Raw genomic sequence first — 19,902 nt, forward strand, 5'->3', positions numbered from 1 at the left:
AAAAGGCTCATTCATGCCATTATCTTTTAACGGTGGTTTTGCAAAATCATTTTTGACACGTGACCAATTATAATTTGGCCACGTCATCAATTTTTTAAATTAAAAAATCATAATTTTGGAAAAAAATTGAATTAATTTTTTTTATTTTTTTAATCAAATAAATTTATGATGTGGCAAATTATAATTCGGCTCATCAATTTTTTAATAAAAAAATTAAAATTCTGAATAAAAATTAAATTTTTTATTCTTTTTTATTTTTTAATTAAAAAATTGATGACGTGGCCAAATTATAATTGGTCACATGTCAAAAATGGTTTTGCAAAACCACCGTTAAAAATAATGGCATTAATGAGTTGTTTCTTTAATTATAATGGCATAAATGAGCCAAACTTTTAACTGATTACATAAATAAGTCTTTTCTAAAAGTTCAATGACATATTTGAGCCTTTTCCTATCTTCAAATGGCCAAATGGGCATCAATAAACAAAAGAGGAAAACATAAAAGAAAAGAAGAAGAAGACGAATTTCCCGTTTATATATGTTCCATAATACAATAAGTATATAATTCTCTTTTAAGATTCTATTTCCCTTTTTATCTATCTATATTTGTTTAGAATAATGACGTTCCAAACATAAAAGAGTCGTCTCTCATCTTCCATGGTAGATACACAAGTCGTGTTAGCACAACTCTAATGTACATTAGAACAAAATTCAATTTATACCATACATATAAAAAATAGAAAGTCGTTCAGTATTTTATATCGTTAATTATGGTTTATAGTATTTTTTATCAAATTTGTAAAAAAATATGTACTATTATTTTTATCTTAATTTATATGTCATAGATAGAAACTGTCAATCAATTTACTTATATGTCTTATAAATATTTTTAAGTTATTAATTATATGTGATTTATAATATCTTTAATATCATTTTCAAATAAAATTTTTATTTCCTTCGTCCTAAATTATGTGGCGCCTCATAAAATTTTGACAGTCAATCGAATCTTATATGTCTATTAAGTATTTTAAGTTAATTAGTGATATTTTTAAGTCATTTTCAAATAATATGTAAACGGTTAATAATTAAGATTTATAATATTTTTATATAATTTTCATATATATAACAAATTTTAAGAAATAACATAAATGGAAAAGGGCCTAAAATACCCTCACGGTAAAAAGAAAAGCAACCCTTCATTCACCTATTGACTCTAAAATACTCTTATAGTTCATCTTTGAGTCCAAAATTGACAATTGATTATAAATTTGACCACTTATTTAACGATATAAATTTGAACTATTTAAATATATTTTTTTTAAATATGTGACACTCAACTTTTAATTATAATTTAATTAATTAATATAATTTATAAATCCAACCATTATCCAGCAAGCCATTACTAATTAAAGTCGATCAAATTAGTAAACCTGCCCAAATGCACCTATCAAACAAAACCCTTAACCCTTCCTTTCCAACGTTCAAACAACATTATCAATCTGAGACTGGACTCTTTCTCTTTATCTGAGATCATATTACAATAGAGAACGAAAATATGATAGATGATATAAACAAACGATTCTTTGACACTTGATATGCAACAGTTTCACCCCCTTTCATCTTGATAATACAACTATAAAATTGTACATCATGAATTGGTTTCTTCATGCTTGTAGAACATCTGTTTGCAAATCAAACAATTTATAGTCGAAACTAATAGAGGCTCACAAATAATGTATAAGAGTCTGCAGCTTCTACAATATTAACATTAGCAAAGAAAAATAGTAAACAAAGCACATTGTGTTTATAATTTTGGTGATCCATGGCCATATCACATAGGGGTTCAGCGAAGCACAGGGTTCATGATTTTGTTTATAGGTGAAATTGGGGCAGATTCATTAATTGTGTTGAGTTTAATTAGTAATGGTTGAGCGAATTTATAACTTATATTAATTAATTAAATTATAATTAATAATTGAGCACCACATATTAAATAAGTGATCAATTTTGATTTAAAAAATAGATGACAAAGATATTTTAGAGTCTAACGTATTAAAGAGTAATTTTATATAATTTCCAATACTTCTTTTAAGTCCTTTTCCGTAAAATAAACTAAAATAAATATTCTCATCTAGAAGCAACACAGAGGCGTGTGCTTCTTGTAGCTTGTGTGTAGTAAAATAAGATGGTATAAAAAAGAATAAGTGTGCAAAAAAATTAGGCAAACCAAAGTCGATGTTTTTAGCTCTCTCATATCTCATTATTCCATGCTCCTGTCTTCACAAGACTCGAAATATAGTAACAAATAAATAATTATTTGTTTACACGATATTAATAACAGATAGTATTAACTAAATAGTATAAAATAATATTAGTATTTACTGTGTACTAATCCTAGTCCTATTAGGATTAGTACTCCTTAATTCTAGTCCTATTAGGATTAGTACTCCTTCCTATATCTCCTATATATATCTCCCATGTATTCCCTTAACACTTGAATACAATCAATATTCCTTCATGGTATCAAGAGCCAGGAAACCTAGATCTTCTTTTCTCTAGTTTTTTTTTTCTCTCTTTAGGGCACCGATCGTTCCCTCTCTTCTCTTGGGCGGCGGCAGCCATGACAACCGAGGTGGATCCTCTCGATTCACTTCCTTCTGGCGTTAAACTCCTTCTCAGGCATCTTCATGCCCTGATTCCCGAAAAATTATCAGACATAAATTACCCTACATGGAAAATCACCGTTCTTACAGCCCTTGAGGCCAATTACCTTCTCAAATACGTCGATGGAAGCACAGAACCGCCGCCGGCAGTCATCACCGCCACGGACAAATCAGAAAAAACCAATCCGGCCCATGCCGCCTGGAAAGCCGTGGATGGCCAGATCCGATCATGTTTGATTGCGGTCATCTCTCCCACGGTTCAGAAACACGTCCGATCCTACACAACTGCTTCAGCCCTGTGGACGGCCCTCGCAACACGCTATGCATCAATTTCCCACTCTCATATTTTTCAATTGCGTGATCGTCTCCACACAATTACCAAAGGCACGAAAACTATGGCGGAGTATTTAGACGAGGTCTCCACCATCATCACAGCCCTCGACACCGTGAACGAAATCATTCCCGAAAAAGATCTCGTCATGTGCGTCGTTCGGGGGCTCCCATCAGCTTACTCCTCCATTAATCAGGCGGTTCACATCAGTCCAACGCCCGTTGACCTGGCTACTCTCTCCTCGTGGCTAAAAAGTGAAGAAATCAACGTGGATCTGGAGAGCAAACTTCTTCTCCGAGAAGCCGCTGTTATGGAGCCGGCCACCGCCCTCACCGCAAGCCAGAACTATCGCGGGGGGCGTGGTGGCGGCCGGCAGGGGAGCCGCGGCGGCTACGGCAGAAACAGCGGAGGCCGCGGGCGCGGCGGTCGGCAGGGCAGTCGTCCGCCGTACGACGGTCAGCAGCACGGCAGCAACAACAGCCTGCACTCCTTCGGCAGCGGCGGGCAGTCATCTTCCAGCGGCGGGCAGGGCACTTACGAGCGGGATCGTCCAACTTGTCAAATCTGTCAGAAAACAGGACACACCGCTGTTCGTTGCTGGTTTCGGTATGAGGAGAGCCGAAATAGTGATAACCGTGCCAATTATGCATCTCAAGCCGGCCCTTCCTCTGAATGGCTGTTGGATACTGGGGCCAACATGCACGTTACTTCTGATCTATCCAAGCTTAACGCTCCAAATCCATATCATGGCTCCAATGGTATTACTGTTGGCAACGGTGAGTCCCTTAATATTTCTCACACTGGCACGGGTACCATTAAAACCCCCACCGCTATCTTTCACCTAGGTAACCTTACCCACGTCCCTTCTATTAAATCCAATCTCCTTTCAGTTCACCAATTCACAAAAGACAATAATTGCTCACTCTTGTTCACCTCTAATGATTTTCAGATCCTAGACAATACTACCAAGAGGGTGATTTTTCAGGGCCCCTGTGAGCATGGTCTGTACGTTCTTCCTGGCACAAGTTCGTCTGCCCACCCAGTTTCAGAAAGCGTTCCTGTGGCTCCGGTGGCTCTTTCGGCTGATGGCCACAGTCTGTTGTGGCACAGTCGTCTGGGTCACCCGTCTACTCAAATAATAAATTCTTTAATGTCTCAATTAGGTTTTTCTTCCATTCATGTAAACAATTGTGACTCCTGTTCAATTGCTAAATCTCATAAATTACCTTTTACTTTATCTGAGAAGCGTACAACTGCACCTTTTCAACTTATTCATTCTGACCTATGGGGTCCTACTGCTGTTCCTTCATTTGCTGGTTTTCGCTATTATATTTGTTTTGTGGATGATTTTACAAAATACACTTGGTTGTACCCACTAAAACACAAATCACAGGCATACACCACCTTTGTCACTTTTGAAAAAATGGTCAAAACACAATTCAATTCTCATGTTAAACTTTTTCGAAGTGACAATGGAAAGGAATATGTCAATAACATCTTTGGCCAGTTTCTGCAATCCCTGGGAATTATACATCAAACCTCCTGTCCATACACTCCCGAACAGAATGGGGTGGCTGAGCGTAAGCATCGCCATCTCATTGAAACGGTGGTTACTCTTCTACATCAATCTCATCTCCCTGTCTCCTTTTGGGTAGAAGCTCTAGCCACCGCAAACTACCTCATTAACAGAATGCCCAGTCACACTCTCTCCAACAAATCACCCTATCAACTCCTTTACCAAGAACTTCCCAATTATACCAACCTCCGCGTCTTTGGGTGTCTTGCCTACCCTTGGCTACGCCCTCATATTACTCACAAATTACAACCCCGATCCCGTCCTTGTATTTTTTTGGGCTATCATCCTACCTCCAAGGGTTATCGCTGTCTTGACCCACAAACTCATAAAGTCTACATATCTCGTCATGTCAAATTTGTCGAAAATGAGTTTCCCTACGAGTCTATTTCCTCCTCCACAAATACATCATTCATTGGCGTCCTTCCCCTTTTTCCAACATACTCACAGGGTCCCTCACCACCTTCCCCCACACCTCCACCCACTACCCAACCACCCCTCATCACCCCTTCGACCGTCACCCACAATACACCCGCAACCACCACCCACACTCACAACCAACCCGAACCACCCCATACCCACAACATCTCCAGCCCGATCCGTTTTGGGTCCTTCCCGGCCACCCCCGAATCACCACCGCCCGTGCCACCCCCCAATACTCATCCCATGTTAACCCGTGGCAAAGCCGGTATCTTTAAACCCAAAACCTTTCAGGCTACCATACTACCAAATACACCCCTTCCCGATAGTGAACCAACAACCTACTCTGTTGCCTCAAAAAATGCTTATTGGCGTCATGCTATGGATGACGAGTTTAAGGCTTTGACTGATCAGAAAACTTGGGTTCTTGTACCTAAGCCCCATGGGCGGCACCCAGTGGGCTGTAAATGGGTGTACAAAATTAAACACAATGCGGATGGCAGTATTTCCAGGTACAAGGCTCGTTTGGTTGCTAAAGGCTACAATCAGGAGTATGGGCTTGATTACTCCGAGACATTCAGTCCTGTTATTCGGCAGGAAACCATTCGCCTAGTACTGTCACTCGCCGTGCGCAACAATTGGCTCATCAATCAGTTGGATGTTTCCAATGCTTTTCTTCATGGCATGCTTGATGAAACTATCTACATGACGCAACCACCGGGCTATGTTGATCCCCGCTTCCCTCAACATGTTTGCAAACTCCAGAAGTCTCTGTATGGGCTCAAGCAAGCCCCCCGTGCTTGGTACACACGTCTGAAAACGTTCCTCCAGGGACTCGGCTTCACGTGTTGCGTACACGACACGAGTCTGTTTACTCGACATTCAGCACACGGTACAGTCATTCTTCTTGTCTATGTAGATGATATCATTATTACAGGCTCTACTGCAGCTCTCATTCAGGATGTCACTCGAGCTATGCATACTACCTTCAAAATGAAGGACCTTGGCCCGTTACATTATTTTCTGGGAATGGAGGTTTCTCGGACAGGCAGCGGCTTGTTTCTTCATCAGTCAAAATATGCTCGAGATCTGTTGCAGAAAGCTGGACTGGAAAAATGCACCAGTCAACCAACACCGATGGCAGTCTCTTCGTCTACGAATGGAGCCGACACCCCCTTTGCCGATATCACCCACTTCCGCAGCCTCATTGGGGCTCTACAGTATCTGGCCATTACCCGTCCTGACATCCAGTTTGCTGTCAACCGAGTTGCTCAGCGCATGCATCAACCAAGTGAACATGATTACCATTGTCTAAAACGCATTCTCAGGTACATTTTTGGCACTCTTGGTCGTGGTTTACTCATTCGACCCGGGGACTTGGAGCTTCGGGGTTTCTCAGATTCAGATTGGGCGAATGATAAAAATGACAGAAAATCTACATCGGGGTTTCTCGTTTTTTTGGGGCCGAACCTGATCTCCTGGTGTACAAAAAAACAACCCAAGGTCTCTCGGTCCTCGACTGAAGCTGAATACCGCGCCCTTGCTCTTCTTGCTGCTGAGACCATGTGGGTCACATATATTCTTCGCGAACTCCGCGCCACTCACACTGTTCCTGCTCTCTATTGTGACAACAAATCAACCATCTGTGTGGCCAAGAATTCCGTCCTACACACCAGAATGAAGCATGTTGATACCGATTGTCTCTTTGTTCGCGATGAAGTTCAGGCCGGCACCATGACTGTGCAGTATGTACCTACTGAAGAACAACCGGCTGATATTCTCACCAAGCCTCTCCCGAGCCGACAGCACGATTACCTCAGTTCCAAGCTTCCGTTCGCTTCCGCTCAGCTCAGCTTGAGGGGGGATAATAACAGATAGTATTAACTAAATAGTATAAAATAATATTAGTATTTACTGTGTACTAATCCTAGTCCTATTAGGATTAGTACTCCTTAATTCTAGTCCTATTAGGATTAGTACTCCTTCCTATATCTCCTATATATATCTCCCATGTATTCCCTTAACACTTGAATACAATCAATATTCCTTCAGATATTATACATAATTTAATTCACTAATGGCCTCCCAACCATTTCAATGGCACTATGCTGAGTTCGAAGACGGAAATTATGAAATCCATGGCTACACTTTCTTCTTCATCGTCATAATTCTGTTACTTACAATTCTTATCCTCTACGCTCGTTGCATATGCTATTGTCAACGCCCTGATCCCTCTCACGAGCCGCAGTCACAACTACTTGTATCAGTAAATTGCCGGTTACCTTATATGGAGCTAGCATTGGTGAAGCAGAGTGCTGTATATGTCTAGGTATTTTTCAAGATGGGGATGAACTGAAAATTTTGCCGGTTTGTCACCATTGTTTTCACTCGGAATGTGGCTCACAACTTGGTCTACTTGTCCGCTCTGTCGTGCTGAACTCCGATTCCACTCACTTGTTTGACGTCTATGTCAATGTGTAGATTACAGTTCTGTACCACAAATTTCTTCTGTCTTTTCTACTCTCTTCGTCTCGTTTTATATATGTCTGTTTGATTTGATACAGAGTTTTAAAAAGGAATGTAGACTTTTGAAATTCATGATTTAAAATAAAAGGAAAAAAGAATAATATATCTCTGAACTATTGTAAATGTTATGCATATATCCTCCATCATAATTTTGAGACATTGGTGCTTCTGCCATCTAAAAACTAAAGTATGTATCCTTTTTTGACTAACAAACTCGTAATCTTAATTAATCACACAACATTTATTAAATATCGAATCGACTGATTAGATTGCATCACGTGTTCCTATTTAGTCTTCTGTTAGAGTGATGTACATATATGTTCTAGTTTTTTGATAGCAAGGACACTTATGTCTCAAAAGTATGATAGTATACCTTTTATAATAGTTTGGGCGTATATTTGCATGTTCTCCCTAAAATAAATTATATATATATTTGTGTGGTTATGAATCATTTCATTCAGAATAAAATGAGAATTTTAAAATTAAATGTTATTTAATATAGAAATATGGAACTGACTAAAAAAAAGAAAGTGAGTTATATAAATTAGGACAGGGTAATATGTTTTATCTTTTCAAAAATTGGATATACTTCATCCGTTTAAAAAAGAATGATCTGGTTTGACTTGACACGAAATTTAAGAAAATAAAAAAGACTTTTAATCTTGTGGTCCTAAATTAAAGTTATGTGAAATGTACAAAACTGTCATTTAAACTTATGGCATTAAACATGTCACGTGGAAAATTGAAATTAAAATGTTACCAAAAAAAGAAAGAGGTCATTCGTTTAGAAACAAACTAAAATGGAAAAGAGACCATTCTTTTTTAAACGGAGGGAGTATCATTTTGTGTGTGTTTTTATTCCTAAGGGATTGTTTGGTGTGAGGGACAAAAATAAATAGTCCAGGCATAAAGTTTTGGTGTATTATTTGGTTGTCATGCTTAGGATAACTTATCCACAATACATATCATAGTAATGAGATGAGATAATTTATCACATATACATGATGGAATAAGTTATTTCAACATAGCTAAACTCAAAATAATTAAACTTGAAATAACTTGTTTCTAACGGAACGACTCCTAACTATCCTTACCTAAAATTTTCGTCAATAGTGCGCGCAACTCCAAATAAAATATAGCAAACGATTTAAGTGACTTGTAAAATTCACTCTAATCAATCTAGAAAGTGTTTCTCATCGAAATTTATGTATGATGGAGATATAGATATCTAATTTTGACTAGAATAACAATTGTTTTTTGTAAAAGTCCTAGATTAATATATTATGGATATTGTATAAATAGTGTCGAATTGTTATATGATGTATAACTATATATCATAGATGTATATATATTCATATACTATTTATACAAGATTTTTTTTTCAATCCAGACCAATGCAAATCACCTCTAAACATCTCCAAATTTTAGATATGAGTTTTTAAGTCTTTAACAATTCACGTATATTGCACATCAAATTTTAAAATTGATCCTTGAAGAAGTTTTAATCATTGAAAATTGGAATCTTTCAATTTCGATCGATTCAAGTCTCTTCTAAATAGTCTCAAAGTTTTAAAAATGTGAGCTCCTCTCGAAGTTTTGATGATAACTTGGTTTCATTACCATACTACACTTATGTTTATAGGCTTTCAACACTGCACTTATACTTAGTCTTCTTGCATTTTTTCTACTCAATGATTCATGATGCTCCTCAGCCTACTACGAGTAGAGTCTGGGGAAGTTCCGGAAGGTTTGCCACAAATTTCTATTCAAAGATTCAAGATGTTCTTCATTTTGTGGTTAAAGATAACACATTTTTTTTCTTCAAAAGTAGATATAACTGCGTTCCCCCTAGGAGGGATTCGTGCAAACTCATTTAAATTAGAAAAAGAAAAAAAATCTTTTAAAGCTTAGTCATGAAAAGTAGATGATGTCTTTTAATTTCTCTCAACAAATGAAGGTGATTCTGTTTCTTTGTATTTTGGCCCAGCAGTGATTCATCAGGTCTTGCGGGTGGATCGAACTTAGGTCTTTTAGGTGGATCTCATAGCTTGTACCATCAGCATAGCATAATGACACTCATATGCTCCACTTTTAACTATATCCTAATTTATGTTTGTATCTCAAAATATAGTAACGGGTACCTCCATCTGGTCTTTGTTTGTGATAATGTATTCTCCTTTTGTTATTCACTTTTGCTTATTTGGTAAGATTGTATAAAGAATAAAGATGATTTTAATAGTTTTATCAAAAATTATGTTTATGAACAAAAGATACTACTTAAAATTTTCAAAATGATTTGATGTCATAATTTAAAATCAAGATTTTGCCCCACATTGACAAACAAATCCTTCGTAATGGTAGGATAAGCTAGTATTTTTGTACTAATTTGGATCTTGGAAAGTGGTGTTTTGGAAAAAGTTAACTCTTAACTTGTAAAGGAAAAAGAGAAACGTGAAAGAACTTTTTTTTAATGAAGAAGCAAAACTGCAATCATGTAATTCATTTCTAGTTCTAGAATAATAAACACTTGGGGCTGTTAGTTGTCACTCCCTTCCCCTCTCACGTGTTTGGTCATGCAATTTGCAAATATATTTAAGAAAAATTATTTGGTCATAAAAATTTGTTCAACTTTGAGAAAAATATTTGATAAAAAATGTATAAAAGTTGAGGAAGTTGTAATAATTTTTACAAAAAATTGTGGAGACTTCATGTCTATATATGAAATGAAAAAAAAAATACAACCTAAAAATTCAAATGACATGTGAAAACAAAATTTCAACATCGAATGAGATTTCAAATTTTGATTTGAAATTTATGTCAAAATAGTGAAATTGCATGATTATTTTACAAAAAGATGAAAATTAAGAACAGTGAGCAGGCAAGAAGAACCTCTGCCTCTTGCTTTTAATTCTGTAATTTGATGTGGAAGGAGATATAGCAATTCTAGAGAGGACAACTGTAAGTGATTTTTTGAGAGAATTCATGCAAACATCATTTACATAATTCTCATTTGGACAGAGCATAAAAACACATTTAATTCTCCCACCCAAACTAGTAATATCAGCCTCCATCATTCTTAATTTCAGATTCTTAATTCCCCGTTGCAACTCTGAGAATAATTCAGGTCGATCATCGCAACAAAAAGAGGCCTTAATAAGGCATCCTTTGTTGTCTTCTTCCTCATTTAAATGCTCAATTGTTACTTCATCGGTATCAGTTGGAGTGTTCAAAACTTTGCTGATTTCTGCTGTTTTGCCTTTCAGATCTTTAACATGATCAACTACACTTCCTAATAGAGCTGCTTTATCCATCTGTTTCAGAGAAATACTACTATTTAAATTTGTATAGAGTTAAATAAGTAGACACACTAGTAACAACAATTGTACTAGAAATATGAGTAATTGAGTTGTTTACCTTTTCAGAAGTAGGAATGAGTTTTCTGAGAGTAGAAAGCTGTGCATTAATTCTGTCTCTGCGTCTTTTTTCAGCTTCACTGTGACTCCTAGAAGCACTTTCTCTTCTCTCTTGAGGTAAGTAATTTTGAACCTGTGGGACTAAATAATGATTCACATCACAACTTTCAAGCCAATATTCTGAACTAAAAGAATTCTCCATCAATTTTCTCTTATTTACTTTTTTTTTCTAGTCATCAATCTATCTAAATACTATAACATTACAAGTAATTGGATGTCACTGTTGTACTTACGCGTGATGTTCAATGAGTGATGCTGATTGGTCTAATTTAACTTTATAATTGGTCATCTGAAAATCTTATTTGGATTTTATCAATTATGACAAAATTGACAATGTCAATTCAACAAGACAATTTTTTTACCAACACAAATCTTTGATAGATATAGTAGGATCTTAAATGTCCAAGCCATTTACACTTCTAGGCCACTATATATATATAAGGTAGACACAGAACATGGCCATTTGCTGACTCACCTACTGCTGATTTGGATTTGATTTTGTAATCTAAAATTTAAAATTATTATTTTTGCTCTTCATTATTTGTTTTATTTTTAATGAAGTTTGAGTTGGACGTAATGATTTTTGATGAATAGGGTTGCATATGGTTTAAGATCTGCCACGAGAATTAGATTAATGATTTTTTAATAACAAGTATGAATTAAAATATCATGATTAATTTGACATTATTTATAAGGTTCAGTCAAAATGTCATGATTAATTTGACATTAATGGATAAGTATAAACCACAATGTCAAAGATTAATTTCCAAGATTGTCAGATTGGATAGGCAAAAGCGAGATTCACACTTGAGATACGCCTTTTTTTTTGTTTTGCACAGAGAAATTGGCCGAGATTTTTCAACCACTACATCACTGACTAAATTAATTGTCGCGAGGAAAGTATTGAAAATACATCTAAATTTGAGGTAAACTATAATTTTTGTTTTTATATTATTGGCAGCTCTAAAAATGTCATCTACTTAATTAATTAAACTTATATACACTCTTAATCTGTCACATGACATAACAAATTATCACAATCTCTTGTAGGAGCATGAAACATTTAATAAAAGATCAAGAGAAGTGTTAAAAACACTCATAAACTTTACAAGAATCTAGGGGTGTATTTCACTCATATGTAAAATTAGAAATGTAATTGAGTTCAGTTAGTCAAGTAAAAAAATATTTTTAAGACAATCAATAATTTGAATATAATTTGCACCAAATTTATTTAAAAGTGTTTTCGATCTCTCTAAATGGTTAAATCAACATTTGCTTGATGGATTTAGGGTATTAGACAAAATTAAGAATAAGAAGATTAGATTATTTTCTATACTCAGTTTGAATAAAATTGTCCTTGCAGAAGAGGACAAAAGAGGTTAACTGACAATCAACCATAAATACATGGTATAGATAGGGTCACAATAACTCTGCCTGTTGTAACTTCAACCATAAAGAGGGTATAAATGATTTGATAAGACAAGCAATCTACCATATCCCCTTCCCTGCAACCTTGTATTTATCTTTTCAGGTGTGGTCTTCCTATCTTCCTTGCTACATTTTTCCTCTAAATTTTTGGTAGGTATGTCAAGTGCTGCTACAATTTGCTATTGTGTTGTCATGTTTCCATTTTTTCTGTTATCTTGGTCCTATTGATGTGTTCAATTATCCTGTGTTCTTGTCGGTGAGACGGATATTGTGGCTTAAGATATATAAAAATCTATAGAGATACTTACTGAAGTACAACACCTACAATAGTGGTGTCTCGAACACAAATTGGATGCACAATGCAAGGAAATTGAGAATCATTATGTAAAACGTTAATCCAACAATAAAGATGGTTGAAAGTTATCATGAACGTGCACTCGTTGCAACACAGTAAGCACAAGAAAGTCCTATTTAAACAAAAATATAAGGCAATAAGGCAGTTCCATAATATAGTGTTAAAGAGCTACATTGTTGTATTCAACTATACACAGCCATCCCAACCTAACGGCCACCTGATTTCTTGGGATTCAGAAGAACCTAAAACTGGCGCAAAAAGTATAATTTCTTAGCCATGATAAAGAAAGCATATGTTGTACACAAAACTCTGTTCATCTCGGGTACTAGTGGATGGCTAGACCAGTACCATGTCCTGAAAACCCAAGGATACTGGATATACATAACCATCTACCTCACTACTCGTTGAAATGGATAGCACCAACCTTCCACACAATATATGTTGTAGCAAACATAACTGTGCTGATGAATACAAATGAAAACACAACAAGGAAGACATCAATTCCTCCTGGAAACTCAAAAGTCCATCCTGGTTTTGGCATCCCTCTTTTGCTATCATCAAACAGATTTGTAGGTGCCTCTGGAAGTCCGGATCTCATTTTCCCCTTCTCACTTTCTCGTAGGGCCTCAATTAGTTTGCTTCCCATCTGAGGTTTAGAGGTCTTTGATTCATTGTACCGGCTGAGAACCCTGGCTGCCCTAAGTTTCTCTCTTGCTGTCAATGGAGATCTCTTCAACGTTGGTTTTGGACTGGAGGAAGATGCTTCCTCTTCCAAGTTTGCAGAAGTTCCAGACCCATTTGAAGCTTCGGCTTCTTGCACGGCCGACTCAGTTTGACCAATGGGTTGCACTTCCCCCTCTGTTTTAGAAGATTCAAAGGATGACGTATTCACAGTTGGTGTAATAGCTTCAGAGTATGACCTTTCAGCATTTTCAGAGTCCATATCACTAACTTCCGTTTCAAGACGATCACTTTTAGCAACTAAAAGATAGAAATTATGTCTAGTAACTTGTACACATCTTCTTAACCCCCGCATCTGAAAGGTAGATGGGAAGTGTGCAACCTTCTGCAGAGAGGCACTCCCAGATAGATTCCAGTAGTTTGCCTGTAGCTTTCATTGAGAAGAAACAAATAAATCACGGACAAATAACACCAAATTCATGAATCAAGAACTGTGAGCATAACTCCCCGTCTAGATAAAAATGACAACCCCTAATCACAAACTATTTGAGAACACTATATGAATAATCCATATTTATTTCAGTAACTTTTGTCTTAGGATAGGACAAATTAAACTACTCTCACACATCCCCCTAGCTGTCATACAATCTCTATTGAAGAAGGCATTACATAGGGAGTACGGGACCACTGTGTAAATATTAGAAGTTAGAGGATTAGTTATCAAGAAGTTAGTTAGGTTAGTTACAGCTGTATACTTACCTATTGTATATATACATGTACAGAACTTCTAAAAAGGTTAATGAATACAGTTCATAATTTGTTAATTCTCTGAGCTCTTTCTCTGCATCTAGAACATTCCAGTTTGGTAGGAATTGTTCACCAACTTATCTTCTTCAAGGTAGCTAACATGGTATCAGAGCCAAAGTGACTACTGTAGTGCTTCGAGTATCTCAGCTGAACCATGGCGACTGTTGACAATGAGTTGCCAGAGAAGCTGAGTCACAATCATCCTCTGTTTTTGCATTCAATCGACAATTCTGGTGTTCTACCCAGTTCTATTCAACTGACTAGAGCTGATAATTTTCGGTATGGAGTAGAGATATGAAAATTGCTATTCTAGGTCGAAATAAACTTGGATTCATCGATGGTACCTGCAAAAAGGAATCCTATGGTCCTAATTTGACTAATCTATGGGAACGCTGCAATGTCATAGTCCTTTCATGGGTTATGAATTGTGTTTCGAAGGAATTACTTGGAGGCATCGTCTACTCTAACAATGCAGCTGCTGTATGGAAGGATCTGTGTGAGCGGTTATGACAAGATTGATGGATCGCGTATCTTTCAATTGCACAAAGAGATTGCTACAATCACTCAAGATACTAGTTCAATCTCAACCTATTTCTCTAAGCTGCTTGAATTGTGGGTAGAATATGATAGCTCAGCACCTGTTCCTAGCTGTGAATGTGTGGATTCGAGAGAGTTTGTAGTGTTCATGCACAATCAGAAATTACTTCAGTTTCTCATGTGACTTAATGACTCGTATGAGCAAGCTAGGGGTCAAATTCTCATGATGGTACCCTTACCTACACTGAATAAGCCCTACTCATTGTTAATTGAAAGAGAAAGTCAGTGTACCATTTCTCAAACATCTAGTAGTTCTAATTCCTCTGAGTTTAATGCCTTGTTCACTGCTGGACAAACACCAATGTCTTAATCAAGATCTCATTCTAGTTCAAGCTATGATCCAAATGCATTCTGTGACTACTGCAAAAGAACAGGCCACACTCAGGCTATTTGTTACCAACTCCATGGTTATCCACCACGGTATGAAAGGAAGAAGAAAGGTCCTGCTAACACCTACCAGGGAAGAGGACGACCTAACAATGACAGAAGATCATATCCAGCTGCTCACTATGTGTTTAGTGAATCTGATCATTCTAATTATACCATGGGTGTGAATTAAAGGACTCGGAGTTACGGCAGAGGCTCTAGACAGCATGATCATGTTGATTATCACAAAGAATGATGTGCTGCATGAACAATACAATCAAATCTTACACATGCTTGGCCAATCCAAACTATCGGATGTAATCATTTTCAATCTTGTTTGATCTCACATCTCCTAGCATCTGTGATTTCTATGATACCTAACTAGTTGATATATTGGGCCTTAGGGGTCCAACATTCTCTCTGATACAATATTGTTGGTTCCACCATCATATGAAACTAGCCTTTTACTTTGGCACACAGCTCTTATTCAAATCCTCTACTTAACCAGCATATTTTATTTGTGTGTGTATATCTTAATCTATCATATTGATCTCCTCAAAGACTTGAGTGTATATATCAGAAATATTTGCATTTAGGCATCGCAATATAAACTAATATCACCTGAACCTGATTCTTCAGACGTTGGCTAAACTTGTATTGCTTATTATTTATCTTACTTATATTAAAATTCTTGCTCCCTGCGTTGCTTCTCCACAGTCCATGTTTTTCTCCACTAGTGTCATCAACACAACATTGACTACAAATAACATACACTATGACACCATATTGTATATAACTGGCCTGATAATACATAACTAGGATAAAGAAAAGGTATAGACTAGAGCAGTTCCTGGTGTAAAACCAAAGATATCGAGAACTCCTATATATCTCCTCCCCTTGTTCTTACATGTGTGATGGCTCCACTGATATATCCTTTATAAAACTTATGTATATGATGGGAATTCACTTATCTTAAGCACACACGAAAGAACTTTTCTTGACATTTTATCATATGTTGTACCTCAATGAATATCACAAGGAAATAATTCTTCTTTTTTTTAAATCACAAGGAGATGATTCATTCTTTCATTGTGAACTTTCTTCATTTCTGAACAAAAATATAGCATTCGCCGTGGATTTAAAAGGCTTAAATCCAAACTGTTTTTCTATGACCTTTATTATTGCCCCATAAGCCTATTTTCTTTCACTTTTTCCCAATGATTCGTCCTATGACTCACTAAGTTAATATTAGACAGCTAATAGGAATTTAAGCAGATCATCTGCTCTCATGTATCGAAACCAGGTACTTCATTTCCACTTATTTGGCATCTTTCAACTACTAATATAACAATGAATAGCTTGATAAACCGTATAAAAACTAGCTATCAAATCATTCTCTTACCTGTATAAGAATACCATATGGACCACAAGTTTGCTGATCTGCAAATCTAAACTCTAAGAGAGTAGCAAGGCTCTCTTAAACAGATGTATCCATCTTTAAAGCTGTCCTCGTGATAGCAATTGATCAAAATAACCTCTCCATCTCTCTTTGATTTCACTATCTCATGTCAAAACTTGATAATTGTCTTTAATCAATTTAAACTGACGTTAAGTCCGTACCTTTTTTTTCATTAATTGTATAATTAGTTTATAAATTTATTTTTCCCCTTCTCGTATTCCTAAAACTTTTTGGGTAAGAGAATCACTTAGGGCTTCTCCAACATCCTTTTATCTTCACTCTTATATCTTTTATGCTTTCCAAAAGTTCCTATACCACTCTCTTTTGTTACAGTAACTGGAAATAGCACCCTCCGCCCATTATTCAACCAAGCAAGTAGTACAAGAAGGTAGGAAATTCGAATAAGATTATGGAATTAAGCCAAAAAGCAGCATTCCTCAATACTTTAGAGAGAATTTAATCTAATCTAATAAAATTGTTGCTTCTACTCCCTCTGTACTATCAAATCACCAGCGTAATTTAGTACGGAATCACCGCAATTAAACAGTAAGTATATGAGCAAAGCAATTTTTGTTCCATTGAAGCAATGAATTTACAAGGAAATAAAGAGGAGGAGGAGGAGACATACGGTTGACGGAAAGCCCAGAACAGAATTCAAAGAAGTAGCCATAGAGGAACGGTGTATGGTTGCTCAAAAGAGTTAAGGCCCAACCATGAAATCTTGCTTTTGCAGGGTGAAGTGAGAGTGAGATGATGGAGAGGGGAGAAAATTTCACTGCAGCGCTGGATTTGACAAATGAATGGTGCTGATAGAGAGCTGTAATTATCCTCAAGCAACTATATTTTCTCAAGGGATCTACTTGTCACCAATATTACCCTTTTTCTCATTCTTCATCTCTTATATATACCAAAAGAAAAGAGAAAATACACAAAGTTAAAGTTTTAGAAATTTTATTTGGACTTTTTCTTAAATTGTACTATAAATTTGAAAGTTTCATAATTTATGAAAGTATAAAAAAAAAACTTCTCCAATTTGTACTATAATCTAATCAAATGAGTGAATTATGATTCATAAGTAAGATATCAGAATATTCGAAACTATAATTATGATTCATAAGTAAGATATCAGAATATTTGAAACTATCATATTAATAAACTTTATATATTTATATTCTTTTTTTATAAATAAATATTTGTGATTATATATCATTACAAACTTTCAAATATATATAATTTTACAAAGATATAATATTAATAAAAAATAATAATTAGATACTTTTTGACATAATTCTTCCATGTACAATATCTTCAGATTGAGCATAGGATCGAATACCTTATACTCATGTCTATTGACTAGACTATCTTTGTATGGATGGACATATATACTCAAAATTGGATAGAAACAAATTTAAAAATAAAACTAGATTGAACCAAACTTTAAGAAAACACTATTAAGTTAATGTTGCTAACATTTCACTTGTAAAAGGTTTAAGACAACTGATTCTTTTAGAAGAAAATAAATTACTGTGAATTTGAAGATGGATTTATTTGAAAAACTTGGAAAAAAATAAAATATATAGTGTAATTTAATCAAATACTTTTTACCATTTTAATGTAAACGCACTAAATATTAATATTTGATTTTTTAAAATTTGTGTTTAAATGGTATAGAAAAAATGTAGCTAAATTAAAACTGAATAAGATTTAGATAGAACTCCTAAAAAAAATAGATAGGATAAATATAAATTGATTACTATATGAATAAAGTGGATATATCAAGTATCAATATAAACCAAACCAAATACAAATAGGTTAGGGATCATTTTCAACATTTTCTAAAATAGATGTAGTATTATTCTTTCTTTCTCAATTTATGTGAAATGAAATTGAGAGAATCCTTCAATTTTTTCTATGATATTAAAATATTTCAAATTGCAAATCATTCATAGTAATTTACATAATTTTCAAATGATATTACATCATTTGTCTCAATCCACCATAGCTAGAGTTTCAAAAGACAATTAAAAATGTTTGTGTTTTTAAAATATTTGAAGTTATTAATTATTGTTATTTATTATATTTTTTACATGATTTTCAAATTATATAATGTTATTATCTTTGTTTTAATGTACGTGTCACTTGTCACTGATAAAGTTTCAAGCGTCAATTGAATTTTTTTCATATAATCTTTTAAATATTTTAAGTTGTTAATTTTGTGATTTATAATATTATGTTATCTTCAAATAATACGTGTTACTTCCTCAATCTCAATTTATGTGACACCAAAGACTTTCGAGACTCAATTAATTTTTTCTATTATCTTTTAAATATTATAAGTTATTAATTGTTGTGATTTGCAATATCCTTTTACTAACTTTTAAATATATAAGTAAGATAAACAAAATAAAATAAAAAATAAAGTGGATAATCTGTTGTAAAGATAGACATACAAAATCGAGAATATAAATATGTGAAAAAAATGTGTTGGGCAGAAATAAGACATAGATAAAGTTGGGTTGGGACTCCGAACGGATAATAACTTTGAATCAAACAACCTAAACCTAAAATGGCAGAATCAACGTGGACAACTAGGATCAGTAAGCATCATAGGCTGATCGAACTATATTGTATAAAGAATGTAAAAGAACCGTATTACAATTCAATAGAAACTCAATAGTTTGACAAAAGATAAATCAATAATGAGCAAAGCGAAACAAAACAATAATATGACATATAATCCTATTTATATACTTTAAAATCGTTATTTCCATTGTGTAATCCAAAAGAATGAATGTGTAGGCATGATCAAAATGTGGCTCAAAAATTCCAGTGGTGTTTTGTTTTTCTGTGATCTCTTGTCAAGAATATTATGATATTCACACACTCTTCAATTGTGATAACAAATTGCATATTTCCAATAGCGTGTTTGCGGAATACAATTTACGTTTAACGTACTCTGTATTGTGACCTCCTTAAATAGCATCAGACATGCAATTTGCATTATTTTGGTTATTCTTATAGAAACTAGACATTGCATAAAATTGAAATAGTTGAGCAAAAAGTACACACTTTATGGGATGATTGCTTTGCGGGAATAAAAATTTTGTAGAGTCCGAAGTCAAAAGGGCAAAAAAAATTGTCAAAAATGAGCAAAATTGCTCCTGACAGAGCAATTTCCTTTAAGAAACTTGACGTCGTTATTTTTTTCTAAAATCATTGCTGC

The 19,902-nt window shown here is 35.0% G+C and overlaps 2 protein-coding genes across 3 annotated transcripts; both read right to left on the reverse strand.

Annotated features, from left to right (window-relative positions):
• Positions 1 to 10,299: 10,299 nt before the first annotated feature.
• LOC107013838 (transcription factor bHLH51-like) lies at positions 10,300 to 11,215 on the reverse strand. Its single transcript, XM_015213716.2, has 2 exons — positions 10,928 to 11,215; positions 10,300 to 10,824 (listed from the first exon to the last, which is right to left on the reverse strand). Exons 1-2 carry the CDS (start codon positions 11,126 to 11,128, stop codon positions 10,375 to 10,377), a joined length of 651 nt encoding a protein of 216 aa, XP_015069202.1. The 5' UTR covers positions 11,129 to 11,215; the 3' UTR covers positions 10,300 to 10,374.
• Positions 11,216 to 12,865: 1,650 nt separating this feature from the next.
• LOC107014038 lies at positions 12,866 to 17,559 on the reverse strand. 2 transcript variants are annotated; one of them, XM_015213904.2, is made up of 2 exons: positions 17,308 to 17,559; positions 12,866 to 13,880 (listed from the first exon to the last, which is right to left on the reverse strand). In XM_015213904.2, the coding sequence occupies exons 1-2, from the start codon at positions 17,347 to 17,349 to the stop codon at positions 13,167 to 13,169; spliced, it is 756 nt and encodes a 251-aa protein (XP_015069390.1). In that variant the 5' UTR covers positions 17,350 to 17,559; the 3' UTR covers positions 12,866 to 13,166. The 2 variants fall into 2 exon arrangements, with proteins under 2 accessions (XP_015069390.1, XP_015069391.1); XM_015213905.2 differs by having other exon boundaries at positions 12,866 to 13,874; positions 17,308 to 17,557.
• Between the last annotated feature and the right edge of the window lie 2,343 nt (positions 17,560 to 19,902).

The sequence above is a fragment of the Solanum pennellii genome, chromosome 3 (assembly GCF_001406875.1).
Source record: "Solanum pennellii chromosome 3, SPENNV200".
NCBI classification, from domain to species: domain Eukaryota; kingdom Viridiplantae; phylum Streptophyta; class Magnoliopsida; order Solanales; family Solanaceae; genus Solanum; species Solanum pennellii.

What these genes read in the sequence shown, in the direction of transcription:
- LOC107014038 (XM_015213904.2), bottom strand. Translation starts at nt 17,349, where the DNA reads ATGGCTACTTCTTTGAATTCTGTTCTGGGCTTTCCGTCAACC. An exon ending in TTCTGGGCTTTCCGTCAACC is followed by an intron (nt 13,881 to 17,307) that starts GTATGTCTCCTC and finishes TCTCAATGAAAG; the next exon opens with CTACAGGCAAACTACTGGAA.
- LOC107013838 (XM_015213716.2), bottom strand. Translation starts at nt 11,128, where the DNA reads ATGGAGAATTCTTTTAGTTCAGAATATTGGCTTGAAAGTTGTGATGTG. An exon ending in TCATTCCTACTTCTGAAAAG is followed by an intron (nt 10,825 to 10,927) that starts GTAAACAACTCA and finishes TCTCTGAAACAG; the next exon opens with ATGGATAAAGCAGCTCTATT.